Source organism: Ischnura elegans, chromosome 9 (assembly GCF_921293095.1).
Source record: "Ischnura elegans chromosome 9, ioIscEleg1.1, whole genome shotgun sequence".
NCBI lineage: Eukaryota > Metazoa > Arthropoda > Insecta > Odonata > Coenagrionidae > Ischnura > Ischnura elegans.
The window spans coordinates 70,462,259-70,474,905 of record NC_060254.1 but is presented as its reverse complement, the minus strand read 5'-3'; the positions used below and the strand labels follow the sequence as shown (position 1 = coordinate 70,474,905).

The following is a 12,647-nucleotide window of genomic DNA, read 5'->3' as shown; positions in this document are numbered from 1 at the left end:
ACGTCAATTGACGTGCTCCGTATCTCAGCTTGGACAGGGCCACGTCAATTGACGTGCTCAGCACAGAATGCATTAAGGTATAAAGTAAAAGTTTTTTTATAAGGTTGTTATGTTATTACACCAATAAGGATAGTGAAGTAAATAAAGTGATAAATGGATGACTTTCATATAAAACCAAGACCTCGAGTAAGAACTAAAATTAATAACATAAAAAATAAACAGAATACATACCTAAATAAGAAATATCTATTTTAGGTATAACAAGATGATAAAACAAAGCAACATGAGGTGAATCTTACCATCTATTGGCCATAGATGGTAAGAGTGGAAAGCAAATTGACCATCCTTGAACTTGGATGGGCAGTAGAGCACATCAATGATATCTGAAGATGAAATTAAACACAGCATGACCTTTGAAGTTAGCCGTACATGCCTTGGGGTAACTTATTGACTAACAACAGAAGTGAATTTGTACAACATAAATGAGTTGACTCCACCACTTTAAGGGATTTCTGTAAACATTCGCCCATGAACAACAAGCAAAACTGACAGGGGAGTTATTGTAAAATGATTAAAATCACTATAGCATTCAAGGAATGACTCCAGTAACTTTCAAAAACTTTAATGCACCAGCAGCAACATAGGCGGAGCCCAGGCCCATAAAAATAACATTTAAAAATACTCTCCTTCCTGTTTATAGATAGATAAAGACTTGACATCCAACCTTCTACCACAAAAATACACATGCATTGTTATACCCGATGCATCAAATTCGGGAAATACAGTTAAATACACCAATATTACAGTTACTCAGAAAAAGACAAGCACTAACCTGGAATTTAAATTTCGGTATATATCATCTTGAGACGGAGGCCTTCTACTCATTGCAGTAAACCCTCTGGGGTATAAAATAGGAAAATGGTGATTAATAACACACACCTTCAAATTAAATCAAGACCAAAGAAAGAGGATAAATGTTACTTACGGTATGTTTCTTCGCTGCACTTTCGGGCAGTTGGAAAGCTTAGAAAGTGTGTTAAGAACTTTGAAGAAGTCTGATAAGTCGAACAGCAAAGGTGGATCAAAAAGATCTTCATCTTTGATGCCAAACGCAGCTTTACAAGTCCGTAAGAATATCTTAATATTCCTTAAACATAAAAACTAAAAAGGAAAGGAGAAATAAACTGGTAGCCCATATGCGTGTAGTAAGATTTCACAAGGCAAATTAAATACTATTGCATCCAAACCTGTGCCATTTGCGGTTTTTGATTGACTTCCTTCATATCGATACATCCTGGATCCAACATATTAAGAAGATTACACAGTAAAACGCCGTCTCTCAGAGTATACGCCAGATCAATGACTGTAGCTTCGGGCCAGTTTGCTTTATGATCTTGCCGTAAAACCTCACATTTTGTTAGCCAAGTGGCACAATCCCTCCACAACTCTCGAGCCATTTCTACTAAATGTTTCACTTAATAATATTTATAGACTTCATTTGCCCGTGACAGTGAAATAACGCGATTGAAATGTCTTTAGGAAGATAATAACACCATGTTGAAGGAGAAAATTTTCATTTTCCTCATTTGCACAATGGCATGAACTAAAGATTTAAAATAAAAAAGACATTCAGCACATCCCTGAAATCACAACGTTAAGCCATCGCCATTTTATAATCGAGTTTTGTATCGATACATCATATGTCGATCCCATCGAAACTCTCGCGGGGTTGTCGATCTTGCACTTGCAAAAAATAGATGCGCTAACGTCTGCTGACAAATGTAAACAACTTATTAATTGACCGGAATGGCACTTATTGACTACGAATGAAGCATTAAATGCCCTTCATTTGAATTTACGCTACGTCAGGGAAAATTAATTTTCAGCAGGAAAGCAGTGGAATTGAAAAATATGATGTAAAAATTTCCTTTTCTTGCTTCTGTGGACTTGCGATATGAAGGAGCGATACAACACGAGGAATCGCTACCATCGCTAACATCGGCGCATCGGCTGAACCACGAGTTCTCATTTGAAATACGAATAATCAGGAGGATGCAGAATCCGGTGGTGAAACTTCATGAAAAATAGCACTCCGGTCAGTAGTTTGTACGCGGGGTCTCTTTCAGTAAATGTCTATAATGTATTGCTCAATCCTCCTATTCTTTGAAGTAAAGAATTTAGTGTAGAGAATAATAGGGCTTTGGCCATTCGGAAGTTTACAACCATCCTTTCTTGGCAAATGAGTATATGGATGTGGTCGGAATGACTTCTGCAGTAACTCAATCGGGAGTAGAATTCACGAATATGATTGTTTCAGAAATCGTATTTGCACAGTAGGATTTTTTGCTTCATTTGCTATTTTATAGGTGACTTATTTGTTTTACTTTGCAGCTCTAATCGAGCTGTATGTTGATCTCAAAGTTATGAACTCAAGACCTTTAGACTGGTTTAGCGTATTCCGAGTTGCTGGTTCTGCTCTGTTATTTCATTTGCCCAGTTTGTGCTGTTATGTTTTGAAAACTTTTTATTCTTTTACAGGCTTCCCGGAGTAAGTCTGTGCTTAATATTCCTCACCATTTCCTGGTTTAATTGCTTGGTGGTTTAACAAATCAAACATGGAAACTGACATTCATTTAATTCCTACCAAGTGCAGTCGGGTGTGCTCTGGAAAACGCCCACCATTTGAGTTCAAAGTTCATAGCAGTGATGTGAATTCTCTTCCCTCCGATAAAAAGCTGCAAAAAGTACATAATCGGCAACATCCTTCTAAAGAAAATACACATGAAAGACCAGATATTGAAATGAAGCGTGTTCGATATGAGGTCATGAAGTTTAGTTCATCAAAACTAGAAGGACGTGAACGAGAGGAGGCCGATGTTGCCTTAGCGGTGAGCTTGGGGGCTATTCCTCCCAAAAAAGATTACATAAACTATAAAGAACTCCATCAGAAAAGGAAAACCGAAAAAGATGTTGCTGAAGAGAAACCCCATTCCATTGCCAAGTTAAAAGCAAAACTAATGAGGGGCAAGGAGAAAATTAAAAAAGGCAAGGGCAAACGAAAGAGCAAGATACAAACTAAAGACAAAAATAAAGTGGCCATCCTTCACTCATACGGAAAACTTGGCAGAAATAAAAAGAAGTGAGTAAATATATTTAATTCTTTGCAGGATGTCATGAATAACCTGTTCGTCTAATCCATCTTGACCACTATTGTGTTTTTAGATTGCATTATTGTGTAGCCAAAAAAGTGAAAAAACCGAGGACGGTTAAGTGATGTATCAACCCTTAGCACAAAATATCTGCTAGATGTCTAGAAAATATCTAGAACGTTTAGAGATAATGCCTAGAAAATATCTTCTTGACATTATCTGAAGATATGGTCTTTTTTTAGATTTCTGAATTTTATTCGTCTTTCGTGGATTTCTGAATGTCCGCTATTCTAATATCTACAAGACTTCTTGAGAAGACATTCATATTCAAATTGGAAAAAATGAATCGAATTGAATATTCCACTGGGAAAATTCAGGATAAATGACTCAAATATAATATGCTTCGGTATGGTAAGAGTTTATTTTCAACGGACAGCCTGCTGATGGAGCGGTAGGTGATGGTAGGGTGTCTTCTGGGGATTCTTCCTGAATATTGAACCTGTCTGGCTTTCGCTTCTTTCTAAATAATAATAGGGGCTTCACCCTCCAATTCCAAATTTGAAATTTCTGATGCAGCTAACAATTTCCTTTTAGATTTCTCAAAGGAGTCTGAAATATAATCAGTGAATGGTGATTCAGACGTGTCTTGCAGTATAGGTCTTGAAGCATTTTTTATGCAAGTTTTAGCCAACGTATTTAAACACCTTCATCAGGGCTATGAATGAATGAGTACATAACTGTGATACTTAAAAGGTTATGACAATATTTGTTATGATAGTAAAAATTTAGTTTTAAATTATTTATTAAAAGAGGGACTATAATTTTGTCGTACCTTTTATTCCACTGAGTTGGATTTGTTCATTGAAGATAACTAAGCTGAGACAGTTCATAGTTACGTATCAGTTTTGATTAATGAAATAATACAATTTACTGATAAATTCTTCCGTGGTTCTCAACCAGGTTACTTAATTCTGATGTATGAGCCGACATTTCGGAAGACAACTTGTCTCCCATCTTCAAGGCTGTGTAACTCTTTGAAAGGCCAATTTCACACCAGATTTTGTGAAATTGGACTTTCAATGAGTAACACGGCCTTGAAGATGGGAGATAAGTCGTCTTCCGTAACGTTGGCTTATGCAAAAGAATGAACTGGTTGAGAACCCGAGAAGAATTCGTCAGTAGTATTCACCAAGAGAAATTAAAATCGTTTAACAATAAATTTTGCTTGAATTGTCAATATCTACTCTTTCATCACAAATCTTTTTGTTTTTGAAATATGCATCATTTATTTAAACAATCTTTTTGTTGAATTACTTTCAGTATCTAAAATTCTGGTATATTTGAAGGCTAAGCAGTAGCCATACTTTCATAGAACAGACTTATTCTAGACATCTAGTAGATATCTAAAATATCCAAGACATTGTAAACATTCTCTAGATATCTAGAGGATATTTTGTTGTACATGGGAAGTTTGACCAACTTTATGCATCACCTCGCAGCTTATTACTCATTTAGTGTGAGATCTAAATATAATACCCATTTTAACCCTTTCACTGCTGTGGACGTACCTAGTATGTCCGCATGGCAGACTTCTGTGGACGTACTTTTTCTTCCTCCCTGCCATGCGATCAGCACTTTCGCTTAAGCACTTCGAAGGGTCGCTAATCCGCGACCCTATCCTCGACCAGCTCACCCACGCAGGACCATCTCCTCGACCCTACGAGCAGGCAGCCTACCTCCCGAAAAGTGACCGCTCTGACTGCAATTTGAAAATCAATCACTCAATACGATCATCAAAAACTTAATGTTTTCATCGCACTCCTGCCAATCATGCAATCAAGTACGTCTTTGAACCGTGTTTCTGCGATGAAAAATAACGGTTTTGTTAACTTTGCTAAAATGGCCATTTTTCCTGTTGTCCACAGCCACGTTTCTAGAAAAGTTAACAAAATCGTTATTTTTCATCGTAGAAACACGGTTAAAAGACATGCTTGATTGGCCGGATTGCGATGAAAACAATCATTTTTTGATGATTGGATTGAGTGATTGATTTTCAAATTGCAGTCAGAGTGGTCCCTTTTCGGGAGGTAGGCCCCCTTCTGGTAGGGTCGAAGAGACGGTCCTGCGTGGGTGAGCTCGTCAAGGATAGGGCCGCGGATTAGCGACCCTTTGGAGGGTGTACCACACCCATATTGGAAGTACCTGCTCCATGGGCCCAGGAAACGCATTTTAACATTTTCGCCGCATGTGAGGAGTAGGTTTTCGGAGATTGAACAGCAGCGAAAGGGTTAATACAAATTTATTTAAAATTATCTTTATACTTAAGTTTATTTTGGAAGTCGGAATGCTTGTGCAATCACATGATATACATTTTGTCAGTATAGTGTTATAGTGATAATGTTTTTGCCATGTAAGTAGTAAATGAACTTCGCATGTTTGAGGTATGCCTTGCTATGTGGAAAAATGTTCTGTGGTGATTTGTGCTAATGATCCTACATTCTCTGCATTCCATGACTTTCTTCTTTTTCATTATTGGTAATAGAATGGTTTTTATGAATACTGAAGGCCAAACCCCTCATGATATGTAATGTGGATGAGCTAGGGGAATCTCCTCTCTCCCTTTAACCAGGGTGACAGTTATGTAGTTCAGTCAAATTGTAATTTTTTCTGGAAAGTTTTTAGGTTGTCATGAGTTCTTCCTCTTTTGTGGTGTTTGGACTGCTGAAACCGAATCCGAGGTTTGTTAACAAAATTTTGTGGCATAGCATTGTATGGCAAAAAGGCCAAAAATTTTAATAGTGAAACCTGTATTAAGCGACAACCACTGAAAAATTGTTGTTATGAGGGATAGTCATTGGATAGGGGTGAAGAGGTTTGGAAAGTGTTTATTTTTTAATACAAACAGTCAAACCTCCATTGATGCAAAGAGCGGAAACTCTAAAGGCCGTTTTACACCGTACACGGAATTGCGCAATCTGACGTACGTGCGGAGGTGCAATCAAAATTGCGTCGTGTAAAGCGGTGAATTGCTAGAACACATGCGTGGATGCGAGACAGCAAAGTAGCCCCTTTTCTAATTTCGTTCATGCATTCGCACAATTCCGTGCCATTTTAGAAATTAATGCAGCTCTAACCTGCGCAATTCCATGCCCCGTGTAAAACGGCCTTAAAAATATCCTTGGACAGCAGTAATGGTACATTTTTGCCCCAATACTCTCCAATAACTGATACACTGGCCTAGATGAATAAAAGTGAGCAAATGCTTATGCTCATTGGATTTGGAGCATTTGCTTCACTTAGTATGAATAAAAAACCAGAGCGTAAGCATTAGCTCAGCTCTTTTGGCAGTGTGTGAGCAAATGCTCACTTTCATAGCGGAGCACAAGCAAATGCTCAACTTTAAAGCATTTTGTATGAATAAAGTGGAGCAATTGCTTGAGAGGGTGAGCAAATGCTGAGGAGTGAATGCATCTCTTCTGGACAGGGTGCAGAAAGGATTTTTTTTCATGTTTGAGATGATTATTCCTCGTGTGTGGTTTTACAATGGTATAAAATTGTTTTTATCAATAACAGAGTGATTTTAAAGCGTGAACAACAAAGGTGCAGCAGGACAGAATAAAACACTTATTTTATCTTGGAAGAATAAGATAAAATGAAGCTGGTCAAGATCAGGGAGTTTTTTTGTGTGTTAGAATGTGAGTGGGTGTCTAGACTTGCCAGTTGAGAAGCTGTGGTAGGTCGCTGCGGTCACTTGCTCCATCCCCACAAACCAAGACAGTAAACCCAGGTTGGTCCAAAACAGACGAGTTTAATATGGTATGGCTTTTGGAGCATTTTCATATTCTATTCCGCATTCGAAGCATTAGAGCTAAAATCCCTGTGTGAGTCAACAATTACATGCCAAGTTTTCAGTTTGAATGTTTACAATAAAAGAAAATTTTCAATGTGCTATTTTATATTTGGTTTTGAAAATGGAGATGATAGTAGTCAATGTGTGGACAACAATCGGCTATTATGTCATTGGCAATATTTAAGCAAAAAGAGTATTGTTTCAATATTTAAATAAATGTAAGTTATGGTACTATTTAAATGGCCTTCCTTACCCAAGGATAGACCAATACCCCTTTTGAATGCTGTCTCTTTTTTGGCCAAGTATCTTCTTGCTGGTTTTTATTGCAATTGACGAAATATTTAATGAAATACATATGTCAATAGCACTAGCTTTGATAGATAATTTAATGTTAATTGAACTTAATAATAAGAAATTTATTTCACCATTGGCAGTACACACATCTGCAAGGCTAATGCCAATATAAAATTTACAAACAATTACATTCATAAATGAAAATTGAAATTACCAGGTTCTTGGGAATTCCTGTATTTAAAAAGAAACTAAAACTTCTCCTAGCTGAAAAATGCTACTACTGTGTTAATGAATATCTGGAGGATGCATTGTAAGGTAATTTCCTAGATGGCAACTAGAATGTTTTCTAACTTTCCTTGTCTATTCATTAGGGGGTAAATAAACCATCAGTCCTCTTGAGAAGAGGATATGGGGGTAGTTGTCCACTGCAGCATTGAAATTTTGGGTGGTAGTCTTTAAATTGTTTGGTAGGTCTGACCTGCAATGCCTACAGAGAACTATGAAGGTAATACCCTGCAATATAAGTTATGACTAACACCTTAAGGAAAGTTAATTAGAGCGAATTTGCTTGCATTATAAATAAAAACTAATGAAGGGAGGCACCTACTTATTGGAATGTTTATCCCATAAGTTCTTGTTTTTAATAATTTTCTTATCTTGCTTTCAGGGCAGCTTGATTAGCTGGTGAGGTTGTTAATGTAAGGAAGAAGGGAAGGAGGTAATAAATTATATTTTTATGCTATTCATGAGTCTTCATTATTTCTGAGTTTTCTTTGATTCATACAAATATGCCTGTCTTTTGTGCTTTAGGCTTTTGAAGGTTAAGAAAATATGATTATAAAGTTTATATGTTCATATAATTAATCATTTCTGAGGTAACATAGTTGAAGTAATAAGTAGAACTTGGGAATATTTTTCAAATTTTGTGTGTGGTTAGCCCTCACTTTCTAATGGCAATTTCTGTTTTCACTCCCAGAAAGCTCAAGCCTGATATAAGAATTCATTGTGGGTTTGGAAGAAGTGACAAATTCTTTTGTTTATGTAGAACGAGGGGATGAAAGCACTGGATCGATATATTGGTACCTTGAGTCTAAGGGTTAAGTAGCAGATTCAGTCATTGATGCAAAATGATTGAATTAAATAATTTAAAAAATATTATATTATAATCTAAAACATAGTTTTATTTTAGTATATTCGTCTATGTTTTCTAATAATGAAGTAATTTTAGGTTGTTTTTTCAAGGCATTAAAAAAAATAGGAGAATTATTTTCAAACCAATTTAAATTTTCCATGGAATTCTATAATGATGCTTATGACCCTGGAGATTTTCAAAATCTGGGGCCTTATTTACTGTCCCAATTCTTGAATTTGCCTTAAACTGATGATTACAGTATTTCAGATAAACTTTCACAGACAATAATTACAATATTATATCTGTAGCAAAATCACTGACTTAGCTAACATTTTAACTAATGGTTCTTCGGACAATGCGTTGAACGCCTACTTTGCAGCTGCCGTATAAGTCAATTGCCATGAATTTTGGCAAAATTTTTAGTAGATTTTAAAAATATTGATGGTTACCCTGTCGAAGTGGAGTGGCATCGGACTCTGCCTACGGGCCTTCGGTGATCATTGACCATTGTCTACTCTGTTGGAAATAAAGAGTGCTGTGTGCAATATTCATTGTTCTTTACATATCTGGCCATTCTTTATTATTTTCAACTAATATTCGTTTTTGTAAATTTTAAATTTGGATTACTTATTTCTATGATTTCATAAGTTTTGTTTAATATGAGAGAGTTCTTAAAAAAATAGAAGAATGAATGGATTCAAGCCTTAATAGCATTTAGAAACTATCTCCCTTTTTAAATGTTATTGGCTGAGATAAATTATTAGATTCTTCCATATTAATACATCTACACAATTGAACTCTGGCAGAAAACCCTGCTAAACTTCATGAGATGATGTAGAACTATGGTGGCTAATGATAACATAACAGAAAAACTTAAGTATGGTGAATTTATTAAAACTTTTGAATTTTGTGAAGTGAATTTTTGTAAATTTAACAGTTGATAGCATTGAACAAATCAAGAGTTATTATTGCTAAAGGTGAAAAATAATAATAGAGCAAGGAAATCATGTTCACAAATATTTACCGTATTCCTCCGAATATAGTCCCCCTCTGAATATAGTCCCCCCCCTAATTTTGAGGGTTAAATTTCGGGAAAAAATTTAAAAAATGGGTTTGAATATAGTCCCCCCCTTAACTTTTATCACGGGCATTTTTGGAAAAAGAGGGGGGACTACATTCAGACACATACGGTATGTGCCTTTGATGTGAATAAGAATTTCTGTTTCTTGTTCAAGTCAGAAGAAGTGAGTAAATTTTCCTTTTTATTGGTTTTCATAATATGGTGAAGCACTGCTAGTGTTGCCAGAAGTGGAAAGGGGACACAAAGTTGGTGGGGAATGATAAAGTTCAGGGCTTCGAGGAATGAGAAAGATTCTTAAGCTTCAAGGAAATGTATCAGGTTACATGAAAACATTGGGAAATGATTTAACTTGGATCGACGAATTTCATCCCTCCCTCTATCTAGTCAGCAAGCCTTTTTACAGGCCACCTGATTCCATGATCCCTTTTTCGCGTTATTTGCCGATAAAGGAGTCTCTGGGCTCTGAATTGCCGAGGGCTGGATTTTCTTCTAGGCTTCAGATCAAGGGGGGCCTACATAAAAATTTTAGCAGCATTAACAGTACACTATTCCTAAAAGAGTGAACGCTATAATTTTCTTATAAATGCTTGTACCAATCACAACAAGTTTCATTTGACATATTAATGTAAATTAATGTAATGTATTCTATTATTTCTCTTGTAATTTACAAACTTAAAAATTGGAGGTGAAAGGGCCTCATTAGTGGAGTATCCTAGGGCCTCTTTTCATCTTAATCCAGGCCCAAAGTTGAGAATTACTGATATAATTTTTGGTTTTTTCCCGGCGAACAATTGCAGTGAAGTTTTCTCGGGTTTTGCACCGGGTCAGGTCCTCCATTTCTCCAGTGATTCAGGAATCCAATTGGATTCCTGAATCCCTGAAGACGATGGGCGAGTTGTCCATCGAAAGGTTGGAAGGAGAAATGGAGGACCTGACCCAGTGCGAAACCCGAGAAAACTTCACTGCAATTGATAATTTCTAATTTGTGGCAGGCGATGTTCAATTTCCATGAGATTACTACATTGGTTTTGAGCTCAAAATTTAAAAAAGAACCAGTCTGTACATGAAATATTTCTGACATAATTTAAGTTTGTTGAGCATGATTCAACAAAAATTGCTGCATGCTGGCGCTGAACAAAATATTTTGAATGATAGTAGAGTGAGGAGCTGGAACGGAGAGAAAGGGTATAAATATGTACTGATCAGTGGTTGGTCTGTGAGATTCTTTAATTATTATAGGCGTATGTGGTTCTATGTCCTGAAGCTAATGGAACTTGAAAATGTCCTACCCACAGTACATGAGGTAACTGAGCTTCATTATAATGCATTGCTGGTAGTCATAATTACCTAGCCTAAGCAATAAACATTGTAACCAGCATATCCATTCCTTTCTTTGCTCTGATGGTTACTGCTCTAACATCTGATGGAAATACTTTTCCTCAGAGAAAGGGATATCTACTGAAGAGTGGAATTCTAAGCTCTCTCTCTCTCTCTCTAAGGATTATGCTGTTTGACTTATTTATTATTTTGCTTAAGTTAGGTAAATATTAGGTGAATAAATGTAGCTGAATGCAATTTGAACTTCATTGTATTTTTCTATAGTACACTTTATACAAATGGCATAAACAATAATTTACATTGAAGGTTAAGGTATCTTTGACCTTTAAAACAATCAAGAGGAACGCAAGTTGACTCCTAGTGCTTATTCTTCTATTCCTCTGACTTCTTAATTTGTGAATGAAGGTACTGTAGTCACTCACTTCATGACTTGGCCATACATGAGTGAAAACATCAAGCAGCTTTTGATGATCCTGTAATTCTTCCTTGCCATTAGATCACTATGAGCACACATGACATTTAGGCATGTATTGGAGGAATTTGAATGACATTGGCATTTCATTACACACTCTAATGAAGCAAGTTTGCTATGTGTCTAAGTCTTATTTTTTTGAGTGAAGAAATCCTTCAAATTGGAATCATTGGAAGAACACAATGCATTTATTACTCAGAGTGAAAGATGAAGTCTTTTTAAAAAAAGGAAAACGTACAAAAGGATATGAAAATCATTCATGAGCATGTATATATATATAATATATGTAAAAATGTATATTTTATCATTTTGGAAAAGAAATTTTTCGAAATCCATCCTCATAAGGCAAAAAAGAGACTAAAATATCAATGGTTATCAAAACTTCATAAAAATTTGTCCATTTTGGGATGTTGGTGACAGAAGCAGGTTGCTTCGTACAATGCCAGAAGGGATGGAAAACAGCAAGGACCAGTTTCAGCAGCGGATACCTCCAAGGTGAAGCATTTTTCCTCACTTGGATATTAAAACCGGAATGGATCAGCCAAAAATTCTCCTCTTGCCCTTAGTCAAAAGTCATTTGAGTTGGAGCAACTTCGCACAGCAGCTGGAAGAACACTGTGATTTTCTCTAAATAGATTAGAGGGAGAATACAGGTTATTAGTAGAATGATATTTGTAGTACCTCCTGCAATTATAAAGTACATATCTCAACATTCAAATTGGTATCTTTGAAGCCCTAGGCAAAGGCAGGCTGATTCAAATTTGTACTGAGAATTTGTTGATCTTTTAGTGAGAATTTATTATGGGATTCAAGTTTTTAATAATTTATTCTGTAATATCAAATATGCATTGCCTGGGATACCTACCATGTACAAGTATTTCATTAATTATAATTTTTTTCCTTAAGAAATGACAACGTCGTGGAAAAGAAACTAAATAGGAAATGATAGATTTTCTCTCCTTGTCATTCTAAAGCTGGCATGCTTTTAACATTTTAACATTGATCAAAACCATACTCTACTGCATGTTATGAATTCCATTGTTGAAAACAACTTTTGTGTTCATAGTGAACATACAGAGTTATAGTTAAAGCTCTAACTAATAAAAAAGCTCAGTACTTTAGTACAGTATTCATTTTAGCACATTCAAGTTTAATTGCTCTGCCTCATCTTTGCCACTCTGATTTTAAGAAATTTTTATTTTACCCTATTGAGTGCTGTTTTAGACAGTAGTGTCACTTTTATAAGGCAATCCATTTTAAAGGTCATGACTTTTTACACAGCAAGAAAAATTTTGGAATGAGACTCTTCCATGTGAATATTACAAAAGTGG

General features: G+C 36.0%; 3 protein-coding genes across 9 annotated transcripts in view; 1 reads left to right on the top strand and 2 right to left on the bottom strand.

Annotated features, from left to right (window-relative positions):
* LOC124164874 (protein vav) overlaps positions 1 to 1,689 on the bottom strand; it is a 47,075-nt gene extending 45,386 nt beyond the window's left edge. For all 4 annotated transcript variants that reach the window (XM_046542092.1, XM_046542093.1, XM_046542094.1 and 1 more), the window contains exons 1-3: positions 1,248 to 1,689; positions 986 to 1,161; positions 833 to 898 (exon numbers count right to left, since the gene is read on the bottom strand). In XM_046542092.1, coding sequence (XP_046398048.1) covers positions 833 to 898; positions 986 to 1,161; positions 1,248 to 1,457 — 452 coding nt within the window. In that variant the 5' untranslated portion in view covers positions 1,458 to 1,689. The remainder of the gene's footprint in view (positions 1 to 832; positions 899 to 985; positions 1,162 to 1,247) is intronic.
* A 277-nt stretch (positions 1,690 to 1,966) lies between these two features.
* On the top strand, positions 1,967 to 8,035 carry LOC124164876 (uncharacterized protein C1orf131-like). 3 transcript variants are annotated; one of them, XM_046542096.1, is made up of 3 exons: positions 1,967 to 2,095; positions 2,539 to 3,139; positions 7,961 to 8,035. In XM_046542096.1, the coding sequence occupies exons 2-3, from the start codon at positions 2,616 to 2,618 to the stop codon at positions 7,968 to 7,970; spliced, it is 534 nt and encodes a 177-aa protein (XP_046398052.1). In that variant the 5' UTR covers positions 1,967 to 2,095; positions 2,539 to 2,615; the 3' UTR covers positions 7,971 to 8,035. The 3 variants fall into 3 exon arrangements, with proteins under 3 accessions (XP_046398052.1, XP_046398053.1, XP_046398054.1); XM_046542097.1 differs by lacking the exon at positions 1,967 to 2,095 and adding an exon at positions 2,224 to 2,333; XM_046542098.1 differs by lacking the exon at positions 1,967 to 2,095 and adding an exon at positions 2,343 to 2,366.
* Positions 8,036 to 11,076: 3,041 nt separating this feature from the next.
* Positions 11,077 to 12,647, bottom strand: part of LOC124166122 (b(0,+)-type amino acid transporter 1-like) — a 131,320-nt gene continuing 129,749 nt past the window's right edge. For both annotated transcript variants that reach the window (XM_046543777.1, XM_046543778.1), the window contains exon 13: positions 11,077 to 11,943. In XM_046543777.1, coding sequence (XP_046399733.1) covers positions 11,879 to 11,943 — 65 coding nt within the window. In that variant the 3' untranslated portion in view covers positions 11,077 to 11,878. The remainder of the gene's footprint in view (positions 11,944 to 12,647) is intronic.

What these genes read in the sequence shown, in the direction of transcription:
- LOC124164876 (XM_046542096.1), top strand. Translation starts at nt 2,616, where the DNA reads ATGGAAACTGACATTCATTTAATTCCTACCAAGTGCAGTCGGGTGTGC.